This window comes from Pseudophryne corroboree, chromosome 6 (genome assembly GCF_028390025.1).
Source record: "Pseudophryne corroboree isolate aPseCor3 chromosome 6, aPseCor3.hap2, whole genome shotgun sequence".
NCBI lineage: Eukaryota > Metazoa > Chordata > Amphibia > Anura > Myobatrachidae > Pseudophryne > Pseudophryne corroboree.
In genome coordinates this window covers 830,055,648-830,068,872 of record NC_086449.1, presented here as the reverse complement: position 1 = coordinate 830,068,872, position 13,225 = coordinate 830,055,648, and the positions used below count along the sequence as shown (strand labels likewise).

The 13,225-nt window shown below is 47.5% G+C and overlaps 1 protein-coding gene across 1 annotated transcript in view; it reads left to right on the top strand.

Annotated features, from left to right (window-relative positions):
- The window catches only part of LOC134933848 (uncharacterized), a 316,847-nt gene extending 304,555 nt beyond the window's left edge, over positions 1-12,292 (top strand). Inside the window, exon 6 of the mRNA XM_063929361.1 lies at positions 8,404-12,292. Coding sequence (XP_063785431.1) covers positions 8,404-10,395 — 1,992 coding nt within the window. The 3' untranslated portion in view covers positions 10,396-12,292. The remainder of the gene's footprint in view (positions 1-8,403) is intronic.
- Positions 12,293-13,225: the final 933 nt, after the last annotated feature.

The window sequence follows — 13,225 nt, the reverse complement described above, 5'->3', positions numbered from 1 at the left end:
GCTGCTTAGTGAAAAGTTTAGTTTTAGGTTTTTTTATTTTCAGTGAGACCTGCTGGCAACAGGCTCACTGCATCGAGGGACTAAGGGGAGAAGAAGCGAACTCACCTGCGTGGAGAGTGGATTGGGCTTCTTAGGCTACTGGACACCATTAGCTCCAGCGCCATTAGCTCCAGCGCCGCCGCCCCCCTTACAGAGCCAGAAGCAAGAAGAGGTCCGGAAAATCGGCGGCAGAAGACATCCTGTCTTCACCAAGGTAGCGCACAGCACTGCAGCTGTGCGCCATTGCTCTCAACACACTTCACACTTCGGTCACTGAGGGTGCAGGGCGCTAGGGGGGGGCGCCCTGAGCAGCAATAGAAACACCTTGGCTGGCGAAAATACATCACATATATCCCCCAGGGCTATATGAATGAATTTTAACCCCTGCCAGAATACAAAGAAAAACGGGAGATAAGGCCGCCGAGAAGGGGGCGGAGCCTATCTCCTCAGCAAACTGGCGCCATTTTCCCTCACAGCTCCATTGGAGGGAAGCTCCCTGGCTCTCCCCTGCAGTCACTACACTACAGAAAGGGTTAAAAAAGAGAGGGGGGCACTAATTAGGCGCAGTATTAAAAATACAGCAGCTATAGGGGGAAAAACACTTATATAAGGTTATCCCTGTGTATATATATATATATATATATATATATATAGCGCTTTGGTGTGTGCTGGCAAACTCTCCCTCTGTCTCCCCAAAGGGCTAGTGGGGTCCTGTCCTCTATCAGAGCATTCCCTGTGTGTGTGCTTTGTGTCGGTACGTTTGTGTCGACATGTATGAGGAGGAAAATGATGTGGAGGCGGAGCAAATTGCCTGTAATAGTGCTGTCACCCCCTAGGGGGTCGACACCTGAGTGGGTGAACTGTTGGAAGGAATTACGTGACAGTGTCAGCTCTGTATAAAAGACAGTGGTTGACATGAGACAGCCGGCTACTCAGCTTGTGCCTGTCCAGACGTCTCATAGGCCGTCAGGGGCTCTAAAGCGCCCGTTACCTCAGATGGCAGATACAGACGCCGACACGGATACTGACTCCAGTGTCGACAGTGAAGAGACAAATGTGACTTCCAGTAGGGCCACACGTTACATGATTGAGGCAATGAAAAATGTTTTACGCATTTCTGATACGAGTACCACCAAAAAGGGGTATTATGTTCGGTGAGGAAAAACTACCTGTAGTTTTCCTGAATCTGAGAAATTAAATGAGGTGTGTGATGTAGCGTGGGTTTCCCCCGATAAAAACTGATAATTTTCTAAAAAGTTATTGGCATTATATCCTTTCCCGCCAGAGGTTAGGGTGAGTTGGGAAACACCCCCTAGGGTGGAAAAGCGCTCACACGCTTGTCAAAACAAGGGCTCTACCCTCTCCTGAGATGGCCGCCCTTAAGGATCCTGCTGATAGAAAGCAGGAGGGTATCCTAAAATGTATTTACACACATACTGGTGTTATACTGCGACCAGCAATCGCCTCATCCTGGATGTGCAGTGCTGGGTTGGCGTGGTCGGATTCCCTGACTGAAAATATTGATACCCTAGATAGGGACAGTATATTATTGCCTATAGAGCATTTAAAAGATGCATTTCTATATATGCGTGATGCACAGCGAAATATTTGCCGACTGGCATCAAGAGTAAGTGCGTTGTCCATTTCTGCCAGAAGAGGGTTATGGACACGACAGTGGTCAGGTGATGCGGATTCCAAACGGCATATAGAAGTATTGCCTTATAAAGGGAAGGAGTTATTTGGGGTCGGTCTTTCAGACCTGGTGGCCACGGCAACAGCTGGGAATTCCACGTTTTTACCCCAGGTCGCCTCTCAACATAAGATCAGGCGCAGTCCTTTCGTTCCCATAAGGGCAAGCGGGCAAAAGGTTCCTCACTTCTGCCCCGTGACAGAGGGAGAGGAAAAAGGCTGCAGAAATCAGCCAGTTCCCAGGAACAGAAGCCCTCTCCCGCCTCTGCCAAGCCCTCAGCATTACGCTGGGGCTTTACAAGCGGACTCCGGCACGGTGGGGGCCCATCTCAAGAATTTCAGCGCGCAGTGGGCTCACTCGCAAGTAGACCCCTGGATCCTTCAGGTGGTATCTCAGGGGTACAAATTGGAATTTGAGACGTTTCCCCCTCGCCGTTTCCTAAAGTCGGCTTTACCGACGTCTCCCTCCGACAGGGAGGCAGTTTTGGAAGCCATTCACAAGCTGTATTCCCAGCAGGTGATAATCAAGGTACCCCTCCTGCAACAGGGAAAGGGGTATTATTCCACACTGTTGTGGTACCGAAGCCGGACGGCTTGGTGAGACCGATTTTAAATCTAAAATCCTTGAACACTTACATACAGAAGTTCAAATTCAAGATGGAGTCACTCAGAGCAGTGATTGCGAACTTGGAAGAAGGGGAATACATGGTGTCTCTGGACATCAAGGATGCTTACCTTCATGTCCCAATTTACCCTTCTCACCAAGGGTACCTCAGGTTTGTGGTACAGAACTGTCACTATCAGTTTCAGACGCTGCCGTTTGGATGGTCCACGGCACCCCGGGTCTTTACCAAGGTAATGGCCGAAATGATAATACTCCTTCGAAGGAAGAGAGTTTGTTATCCCTTACTTGGACGATCTCCTGATAAGGGTAAGATCCAGAGAACAGTTGGAGGTTGGTGTAGCACTATCTCAGGTAGTGTTGCGACAGCACGATTGGATTCTTAATATTCCAAAATCGCAGCTGGTTCCGACGACTCGTCTTCTGTTCCTAGGGATGATCCTGGACACAGTCCAGAAAAAGGTGTTTCTCCCGGAGGAGAAAGCCAGGGAGTTATCCGAGCTAGTCAGGAACCTCCAAAAACCGATCCAAGTATCAGTGTATCAATGCACAAGGGTTCTGGGAAAAATGGTGGCTTCCTACGAAGCAATCCCATTCGGCAGTTTCCACGCAAGAACTTTCCAGTGGGACCTGCTGGACAAATGGTCCGGGTCGCATCTTCAGATGCATCAGCGGATAACCCTGTCACCAAGGACAAGGGTGTCCCTCCTGTGGTGGTTGTAGAGTGCTCATCTTCTAGAGGGCCGCAGATTCGGCATTCAGGACTGGGTCCTGGTGACCACGGATGCCAGCCTGCGTGGCTGGGGAGCAGTCACACAGGGAAGAAATTTCCAGGGCTTATGGTCAAGCCTGGAGACATCACTTCACATAAATATCCTGAAGCTAAGGGCCATTTACAATGCTCTAAGCTTAGCAAGACCTCTGCTTCAAGGTCAGCCGGTGTTGATCCAGTCGGACAACATCACGGCAGTCACCTACGTAAACAGACAGGGTGGCACAAGAAGCAGGAGGGCAATGGCAGTGATAGCACTGTCAGCAGTATTCATTCCGGGAGTGGACAACTGGGAAGCAGATTTCCTCAGCAGACACGACCTCCACCCGGGAGAGTGGGGACTTTACCCAGAAGTCTTCCACATGATTATAAACCGTTGGGAAAAACTCGACAGATATTGCGCCAGGTCAAGGGACCCTCAGGCAATAGCTGGAGACGCTCTGGTAACACCGTGGGTGTACTAGTCAGGGTATGTGTTCCCTCCTCTGCCTCTCATACCCAAGGTACTGAGAATTATAAGATGGAGAGGAGTAAGCACTATATTCGTGGCTCCGGATTGGCCAAGGAGGACTTGGTAACCGGAACTTCAAGAGATGCTCACGGAGGATCCGTGGCCTCTACCTCTAAGAAGGGACCTGCTCCAGCAAGGACCCTGTCTGTTCCAAGACTTACCGCGGCTGCGTTTGACGGCATGGCGGTTGAACGCCGGATCCTGAAGGAAAAAGGCATTCCGGATAAGTCATCCCTATCCTGATCAAAGCCAGGAAGGATGTAACCACAAAGCATGATCACCGCATTTGGCGAAAATATGTTGCGTGGTGCGAGGCCAGTAAGGCCCGACGGAGGAATTTCAACTGGGTCGATTCCTACATTTCCTGCAAACAGGAGTGTCTATGGGCCTGAAATTGGGGTCCATTAAGGTTCAAATTTCGGTCCTGTCAATTTACTTCCAAAAAGAACTAGCTTCAGTACCTGAAGTTCAGACGTTTGTAAAAGGGGTACTGCATATACAGCCTCCTTTTGTGCCTCCAGTGGCACTTTGGGTTCTCAATGTAGTTTTGGGTTCCAAAAGTCACATTGGTTTGAACCACTTAAATCTGTGGAGTTAAAATATCTCACATGGAAAGTGGTCATGCTGTTGGCCCTGGCCTGGGCCAGGCGCGTGTCAGAATTGGCGGCTTTATCCTGTAAAAGCCCTTGTCTGATTTTCCATTCGGACAGGGCGGAATTGAGGACTCGTCCTCAGTTTCTCCCTAAGGTGGTTTTCAGCGTTTCACCTGAACCAACCTATTGTGGTGCCTGCGGCTACTAGGGACTTGGAGGACTCCAAGTTGCTAGACGTTGTCAGGGCCCTGAAAATATATATTCCAGGACGGCTGGAGTCAGAAAATCTGACTCGCTGTTTATCCTGTATGCACCCAACAAGGTGGGTGCTCCTGCTTTTAAGCAGACTATTGCTCGTTGGATTTGTAGTACAATTCAGCTTGCACATTATGTGGCAGGCCTGCCACAGCCAAAAATCTGTAAATGCCCACTCCACAAGGAAGGTGGGCTCATCTTGGGCGGCTGCCCGAGGGGTCTCGGCTTTACAACTTTGCCGAGCAGCTACTTGGTCAGGAGCAAATACGTTTGTAAAATTCTACAAATTTGATACCCTGGCTGAGGAGGACCTGGAGTTCTCTCATTGGTGCTGCAGAGTCATCCGCACTCTCCCGCCCGTTTGGGAGCTTTGGTATAATCCCCATGGTCCTTACGGAGTCCCCAGCATCCACTAGGACGTCAGAGAAAATAAGAATTTACTGACCGATAATTCTATTTCTGTAGTCCGTAGTGGATGCTGGGCGCACATCCCAAGTGCGGATTGTCTGCAATACTGGTACATAGTTATTGTTACCAAAAATCGGGTTATTGCTGTAGTGAGCCATCTTTTCTAGAGGCTCCTCTGTTATCATGCTGTTAACTGGGTTTAGATCACAAGTTATACGGTGTGATTGGTGTGGCTGGTATGAGTCTTACCCGGGATTCAAAATCCTTCCTTATTGTGTACGCTCGTCCGGGCACAGTATCCTAACTGAGGCTTGGAGGAGGGTCATAGGGGGAGGAGCCAGTGCACACCAGGTAGTCCTAAAGCTTTACTTTTGTGCCCAGTCTCCTGCGGAGCCGCTATTCCCCATGGTCCTTACGGAGTCCCCAGCATCCACTACGGACTACGAGAAATAGAATTATCGGTAAGTAAATTCTTATTTTTTCTACTGGCAATGGCGTCAGCCAGAAGAGTGTCAGATTTAGGAGCGTTATCGAGTAAGTCTCCTTTCCTAAGTTTTTTTTCCAGACAGAGCAGTTCTCAGAACTAGATCTGGTTATCTTCCAAAGGTGGTGTCAAAGTTTCACCTGAATGAAGAGATTGTAGTCCCAGCTTTTCAGGTATCGGGACTTTCTGCGGGAGAAGCGTCGCTGGACGTAGTCCGAGCTTTAAGAATCTACATAGATCGTACTAGTGCCATCAGGAAAACAGATTCTCTCTTCATCCTCTACGGATTTCATAGAAGAGGATGGCCTGCTAGTAAACAGACGCTGACGAGATGGCTCCGAATGGTAATATCAGAAGCTTATTCTCAGGCAGATCTCCCTACTCCGGCTAATGTCTCTGCTCACTCTACACGTAAGGTAGGTCCTTCATGGGCAGCACAACAGGGTGCTTCAGCAGAACAGATATGTAAGGCAGCCACATGGTCTTCCATAAACGCATTCATTAGACATTATGCCTTGGATACTTTTGGCTCTCATGATGCAGACTTCGGGCAAAAGGTCCTCCTGTGTAATCAGAAGCGTCCCCACCACTAAAATTGGCTTTGGGAATCCCTATGTTATCCAGAGAAATAGACGGTATGGTAAGAACTTACCGTTGATAACGTGATTTCTCTTATGTCCACAGGGATCCCTCCCTGACGCACCTGATTTGAGGATCTTGACAACCAGTAAAACCTCTTCCCTCTTGTATGGAAGGGTGTGCATGTGTGTTCTTATCACCTAAAATAGGTTTCTACCTGATGCTCCTGCCTAAATCGCTGTGGAAAGAACTGATTTGACTGAGTCAGTGGGCGGGACTATATGGTGAGGCCCCGATGCATCCTGGGAGGCCAGAAATCTCGTGACTGTGTTGGTGCCATTTCCGCTGTCTCTCAACCATATCCCAATGTTATCCTGTGGATACCTGTGGACATAAAAGAAATCACGTTATCAACGGTAAGTTCTTACCATAACGTCTATATTGTTGCAGGTCGAGAGACCCACAAGCAATAGCAGTGGATTCACTAGTGGCCAACTGGGTGTTTCGGTCAGTGTAGGTCTTCTCTCCACTTCCGCTAATACCAAAAGTTCTCAAGATCATAAGAAGAACAGGGGTTTGAGTGATCCTCATTGTCCCAGACTGGCCAAGGAGGGCTTGGTATCCAGATCTTCAGGAGTTGCTCATAGAAGATCATCTGCCTCTTCGCGAGGACCTGCTGCAGAAGGGGCCGTGCGTGTAACAAGACAAACCGCGGCTACGTTTGACGGCATGGCTGTTGAGCGCCGGATCCTAGCCCGTAAGGGTATTCCCAAAGAAGTCATTCCCACTCTTCTTCAGGCTATGGAAAGGAGTAACGTCTAGACATGGAGAAAATATGTCTTGGTGTGAAACCAAGAAGGCTCCAACGGAAGAGTTTCAGTTAGGACGTTTTCTCCATTTTCTTCAGTCAGGGGTGGATGCTGGCTTACGATTGGGTTCAATCAAGGTCCAGATTTCGTCCTTGTCCGTTTTCTTTCAGAAACAATTGGCCTCCCTTCCAGAAGTTCAAACGTTCTCAGAATTACAGCTTTGCTGAGCAGCTACTTGGTCAGGGGAAAACACGTTTGCTAAATTTTTCAAGTTTGAGTCCTTGGCCGCTGATGACCTACAGTTTGGTCAATCAGTTCTGCAGGGACATCCGCACTCTCCCGCCCGTACTGGAGCTTTGGTATAACCCCATGGTACTAAAGTGGACCCCAGCATCCTCTAAGATGTATGAGAAAACAGGATTTTTATACCTACCGGTAAATCCTTTTCTCCTAGTCCGTAGAGGATGCTGGACATGCAGTGCATACTTTACCTGCAGTAGTTATTTTGTTATAGTTTTACACAAGTGTTGTGTTAAATTGTTTTCAGCACGTTGCTGTAATGTTCATGCTCGTTGGCATGTGTTATGTCATATGCCATGTTGTGCGGCATGGTTGAAGTGTGAGCTGGTGTGAATGTCACCATTAACTTAAAAGTAAATCCTTTTCTTGAAATGTCCGTCTCCCTGGGCACAGTTCCTATACTGAGGTCTGGAGGAGGGGCATAGAGGGAGGAGCCAGTTCACACTCTGAAAAAGTCTTAAAGTGCCCATGGCTCCTGCGGAACCGTCTATACCCCATGGTACTAAAGTGGACCCCAGCATCCTCTACGGACTAGGAGAAAAGGATTTACCGGTAGGGGGGAAAAACAGGATTTTTATACCTATCTACAGGGCAGAGACTTGCAGCAGATGCAGTGGCATACCCTCCAGCTGTATCTTTTTGGCAGGTACAGGACCTTTTTTTTATGGTCTGTACCGATTTTTGGCTCTCCAAACTTCCATTGAAAGTACAGGGAAAGGGGCGTGGCAACGTCCCTTTAACTGTAGCCATGCCCCCTTTTTTAATTTGTAACGATTTGTCTGTGTACATTGTTGGAGGGTGTGTTGCTGCAGATGCAGTGGGACTATTTTGGGGTGTGGACCTTGAGCTGCAGCTCCATCAGCCCCATTGCTAATCCTGCTCTTGAAACACACAGCAGCCAAAGGGCAGAGCCTCCCATTGGATGTAACCTGTGTGGGAGGGCATTTCTCGCCCAATCAGCTGTGGACTGGGTGTGATAGACCTGCTGCTAACCCAATGAGCGCTCCTAACCACGCCCAGCGTTATACACACAGGCACAGAGTCACAGATCTGGGCTATTATATAGGAGAGAGTCACAATTGCGTACAGTAAAAGTTAGCAATGGCAGTAACAAAAACAGCCGCATCTCAATTAGGCCCATTGTGCAGAAATAGGGGGTGCTGTTCCTAGCAATCCGGTTCTAATTGTCAATTTTACATTTTCCTTTTGTGCAATAGAAGCTTGTGTTCTGATTATGGGAGAAACTCCGGTTACCTTTATACCAGTTTCTTCTATCTTAACTGATATTTCATGTGTTCGGCACAAGCTACATTGTATATACAATCTCTGTTTCTTTATGCAGAACGGGAACATTGAGCCTGGCAGCAGACAGGAGCAGAAACCAACGCCGGAACTGCCGGAGCAGGTCACTCTGAGCTTTAAATGGGCTCATAGTAAACCTGAGGAATATACAACAATCAGTGCAGATCCACAGGAAACAATTATTGATGCTCTGCAGAAAGATGATGATTTTACAGAACATTTTAATGATCTTTCGTATTTGATTATTTCTGCTCAGAGCCTTCGTGCAATAGTCAACCCATCGGTCCCGTGTGGCGCTCTGAGCAAAGGAGAAAAACTTGTGCTAAAAAAACCTAAACTAAATAAAGCAATGATGAAGCTACTAGAGACTCCGGCTTACCGGTATCGTCCTGGTGGGGGGTTTATTATAGTGCGGAGCAAAGGAGAAACCAAGGGAGGAGCTAATAGTATAATAGTACAGGACACGCATCTGTTTTCTACAAACTTGCTGGCGGTTTATGGCTATAGAGAGGAAAGCATTAGAGATGCTCTCACCAATGATAAGAGATTTACGGTAATGAATGTGTTCAAGCTTAAGACAGACACTGACGCCTACGGTTTCTCAGTACAACTGTCAGAGCTATTAGAACACCCAAACAACACATACACCATCATTACAGGTAAAAAACCTAAGGTTACTAAAGCTACTAAAGAGCCTGCCAAGAAGAGGAAACGTACCGGATCACCTGCAGAGACTCCTCAGTCTAGTCCCGCTCCCTACTCTCATTCAGCCAGTGACCCCCAAGGTGAGGCAGCTGCTGCAGCACCCTCTAAGGAGATAGTAGCGATATTGGTAGAAAGCTTTGACACATTTGTCAGGGACAGTGGCGGGCTAGACGCTGCATGGAAAATAATCAGTCAACAGAGCGATAACAATTTCCTAAAGATGCCCATAGCAGTGGGCCCCATGAGAAAGGTTATGAAGTACGCAGGCAATGTGGCGCTGATCCGGGTTAGAGAAGGTGATACAGTTATAAACCAAGGAACCTGTTTCCATCTGTGTGAGGGTCTGTTTCTCACCTGCTGCCATGTAGTGGAATGTGCACTCCTGAAAGCAAATGGTCAGTGTAACGTGGAGGTAATTTTCTCATGTGAAAATCCAGAGCAAGAAAAGGATCTTCCTGCTGCTGTCCCTGCGGAAATCATACTGTATTCTGAGGAACGTGATTATGCGTTTATTCTTGTTAGAAAGCAGTTTATTCCTGTTAGAAAGCTTTTTATTCGTACTGAGAAGCAGTATTTTGGGGCTAATAAGCAGTTTATTTATGTTGGGAAGCAGTTAAATTATAAGAAGTTTATTCCTGCTAGGAAGCAGTTTACTTGGGTTAGGAAGCCGTTTATTTGGGTTAGGAAGCCGTTTATTTGGGCTAGGAAGCAGTTTATTCGTGCTAGGTTTTATTGTGCAGAAGGCTTGTTGCGGCATTTAGGACTTCCACCAGAGAATGGTGTAGTGACCATTATTGGTCATCCAAAAGGGAAATGCAAACAAATAGATTTTTGTTCAGTGATTAACATCCCCAAGTGTCTTGCGATTACTGAAAAACTTCACCAGTACCCTACCTTTATCAGTTTACTAAATTCGTATGAAGCAGCGAAAATTAAAAACCCGGGATTATCAGCTTATAAGACATCTATGTACCATGGTGCTTCTGGGGCTCCAGTATTTAATGAGACTTTACAACTCGTGTCAATGCACACTGCGGGGTATACAGTCCCTGCTCCAACAGGAGTGAAAAGTTTGCTAGAGTATGGAAGTTGCATTGTTGATATACTACTTTACGGTCTGGTTCATATGGAAAACACTGACCTTAAACTAACGGAAATGGAAAATTTGTATCTCAGACTGAAGGTTATGGCTGCAAAGAATGCGCCATTAAAGGAATATATTCAGAATCACCAAACACATGAGTGGCCCATTATTACACAACTTTTACAAGACGCGGCACCAAACCTTGAACCTGGCAATGATGATTTCCCTATGGACACCTCATAGCCTAGCTGCATTTGTCGGTAATGACACTCAAATACACATTCATATAAACCATATGAGAGCTTCTCGAGAGCAATATATCTGCAAAGTTGTCTTTACTATATTTCTCTACAAAGCCTTTAATGTTAACCAGACCTTTCTCTATATCCCATATATGTGAGCCACTCCCCTGTGCTGACGGGATGTATATAAATGCCCTGTAATGACATGGGCCCATTTACCAGTGACCGCATTTGCAATAAGATTTGGGTGTGATATTAGTACCCAGGATCGCATTGCTGAATATCACCCGATACTCAGGCAGCGACACCCCTGCGATGTGCTGAGTGCGGTGTCGGGGCTTCTGCGCGGTCACTGTGACACAGCGGCCACTTCCAGGGAGGGTTCGCTCCTAATGCGATGTGTAGCCGGTAGGCTATAATGGCTATAATGGGCTAGCACCATCTTCAGACGGCGGTAGCTGCGGGACCAATATTGGGAGGTCATCTGATATTGGTAAATCTGGTGGATGCAGCTGCTGCGGTCCCTCCCTCTTACTTTTGGGGGATACTTAATATTTACAGCATTTTCATCGATGTAGCCGCCGATATATAATGATAAATGGACCCCATTGTCACATAAGAAGGGCACTTTGCCATTTACTGGGGGCCCCCGACATCCGTCCTATTGTAAACCCAGTGTAGTTCCTAATAGTTACTGATTAATCACAATGTCTTATATATGGCGCAGTGACACCACCACTCCGGGAAGGTGTCTCGTGTCTTCGTGTTTCACATTTATCACTTATTTAGTTTGTAGAAAGCAGACATAAGGATATGCGCACAGAGATCTAGTTATAAGATCTGTGAAAATGTTTTGTCACAGTGTCGGGATATTCATACTAGAGCGGGATACCGCAGGAAAAGCGAATATTTCCGCTGCGTTCTCCAAGTTTTTGTCAAAAGTCACACAACATGGGGAAATCCGGATAGCATTATGCGGTACTTACCTGTCCTCAATCCCCCTTCCTTAGAAAAAGTGGGAGTGCACATGTGCAGTATCAATGAAAATTGAGGTGATGACGGGACATGCATGGACCTTATCACAGATGCCCAGTGTGGAGGTGAGTGTCTCAGTTATGTACACATGTGTATACTCTACCGTCTGCACATACGCTGTACTGAGACACAGCCTGGGGCCCGCAAATAGTCCGACCGAGGACTCCTCAACAGTTCACCCAGGGGCCAGGACACTCACAGGAGGTTAGAATCTCTGGTGCAGATGTATTAACCTGGAGAAGGCATAAAGAAGTGATAAACCAATGATAAGTGCAAGGTGATAAACGCACCAGCCAATCAGCTCCAATATGTAAATTAACATCTGTCTGAATTACTAGAAATAGGTTTTTTTTTAATCTAAGGAAAGATTTTAATAAACTGAGCCCAGAGTGTACCAACACACACTGGCACTGAGAGACTGCCACTGTGACGCCAACACACACTGACACTGAGACTGCCACTGTGACGCCAACACTCACTGACACTGAGACTGCCACTGTGACACCAACACTCACTGGCACTGAGAGACTGCCACTGTGACGCCAACACACACTGGCACTGAGAGACTGCCACTGTGACGCCAACACACACTGGCACTGAGAGACTGCCACTGTGATGCCAACACTCACTGGCACTGAGAGACTGCCACTGTGACACCAACACACACTGGCACCGAGAGACTGCCACTGTGACACCAACACTCACAAATACTTTAGATTACTGCAATAAATTGTACCAATATAATTGACAAAGTCTCCTGTACCTGTATGCCTGATTATGTTTGCTGTATGTACCCCCCCCCCTCTCTTGCTTTCTGTACCCCTGAAACATTTATGAAATTGAATAAACATTAATACAATACAGTCCTTGCTGTCATTCTTTAGAAGTAAGAAATGTCCTGGAATTGCTAGACAGGAAATTTAGAGAACATTTCCTCCCTATCAACATAATGCCCAAATGGCCCAATTTTGCCCCATCGTTCTATCTGGCCGAGTTGCCTGGAATATTTTATGTAAAGCCGAGTACACACGGTGTGATTTTTTTGCACTATATTGTGCACTATCTAGCTAGAGTGTGATATAGTGCGCTATAAAGCACCGTGTACGCACTATGGGGGGTCATTCCCGCACATAGCAACTTTTTGCTGCTCATGCAATCAACTAGACGGCACCTATGGGGGAGTGTATTTTAGCATAGCAGGGATGCGATCACTTGTGCAGCCCTGCCATGCTAAAAAAAGCTTCAAAAGCCTGGGCACGCCTGCGTTCGCTTTACCACTCCCGGGAAACGGTGAGTAGATGCCCCGATCCTACTTCCCGCTGTCAATCTTCTCGCAATCGCGCCTGCGATCACTTTCGGCGGTTTGGCGTCGTTGCACGGCGACAGTCGTTGCTGGGCAACGGCGCGCGCGTGCAATGCGGCTGCCACGCAGCCGCAGTTCTGACCCGTTCGCACCATAGCGAAGAAATGCTGTGTGCAAACGGGTCAGAATGGCCCCCTATATTGTATGCGATATAGTGTGGTGTGCGCTGCAGCGGGTCGTATCCGATGTTCTATGTCGGATGAAAATGCAGCTCTATTTTGGCTAGACAGTACAATATCGAGTGCATATTGTACCGTGTGTATGTAACGTAAAATATTGTATCTGGACTTCCACTTCCGGCCCCGCTGATGAGAGCCGCACGCTAGTGCAGCTCTGACATCACCGCCGGGCTCCCGCTCTCACAGCTGCTCGTTCAGCCTCCACGCCGCCGGGACCCACACCCGCTGCCTCCCAAGACTCCGCTGCGGTGCAT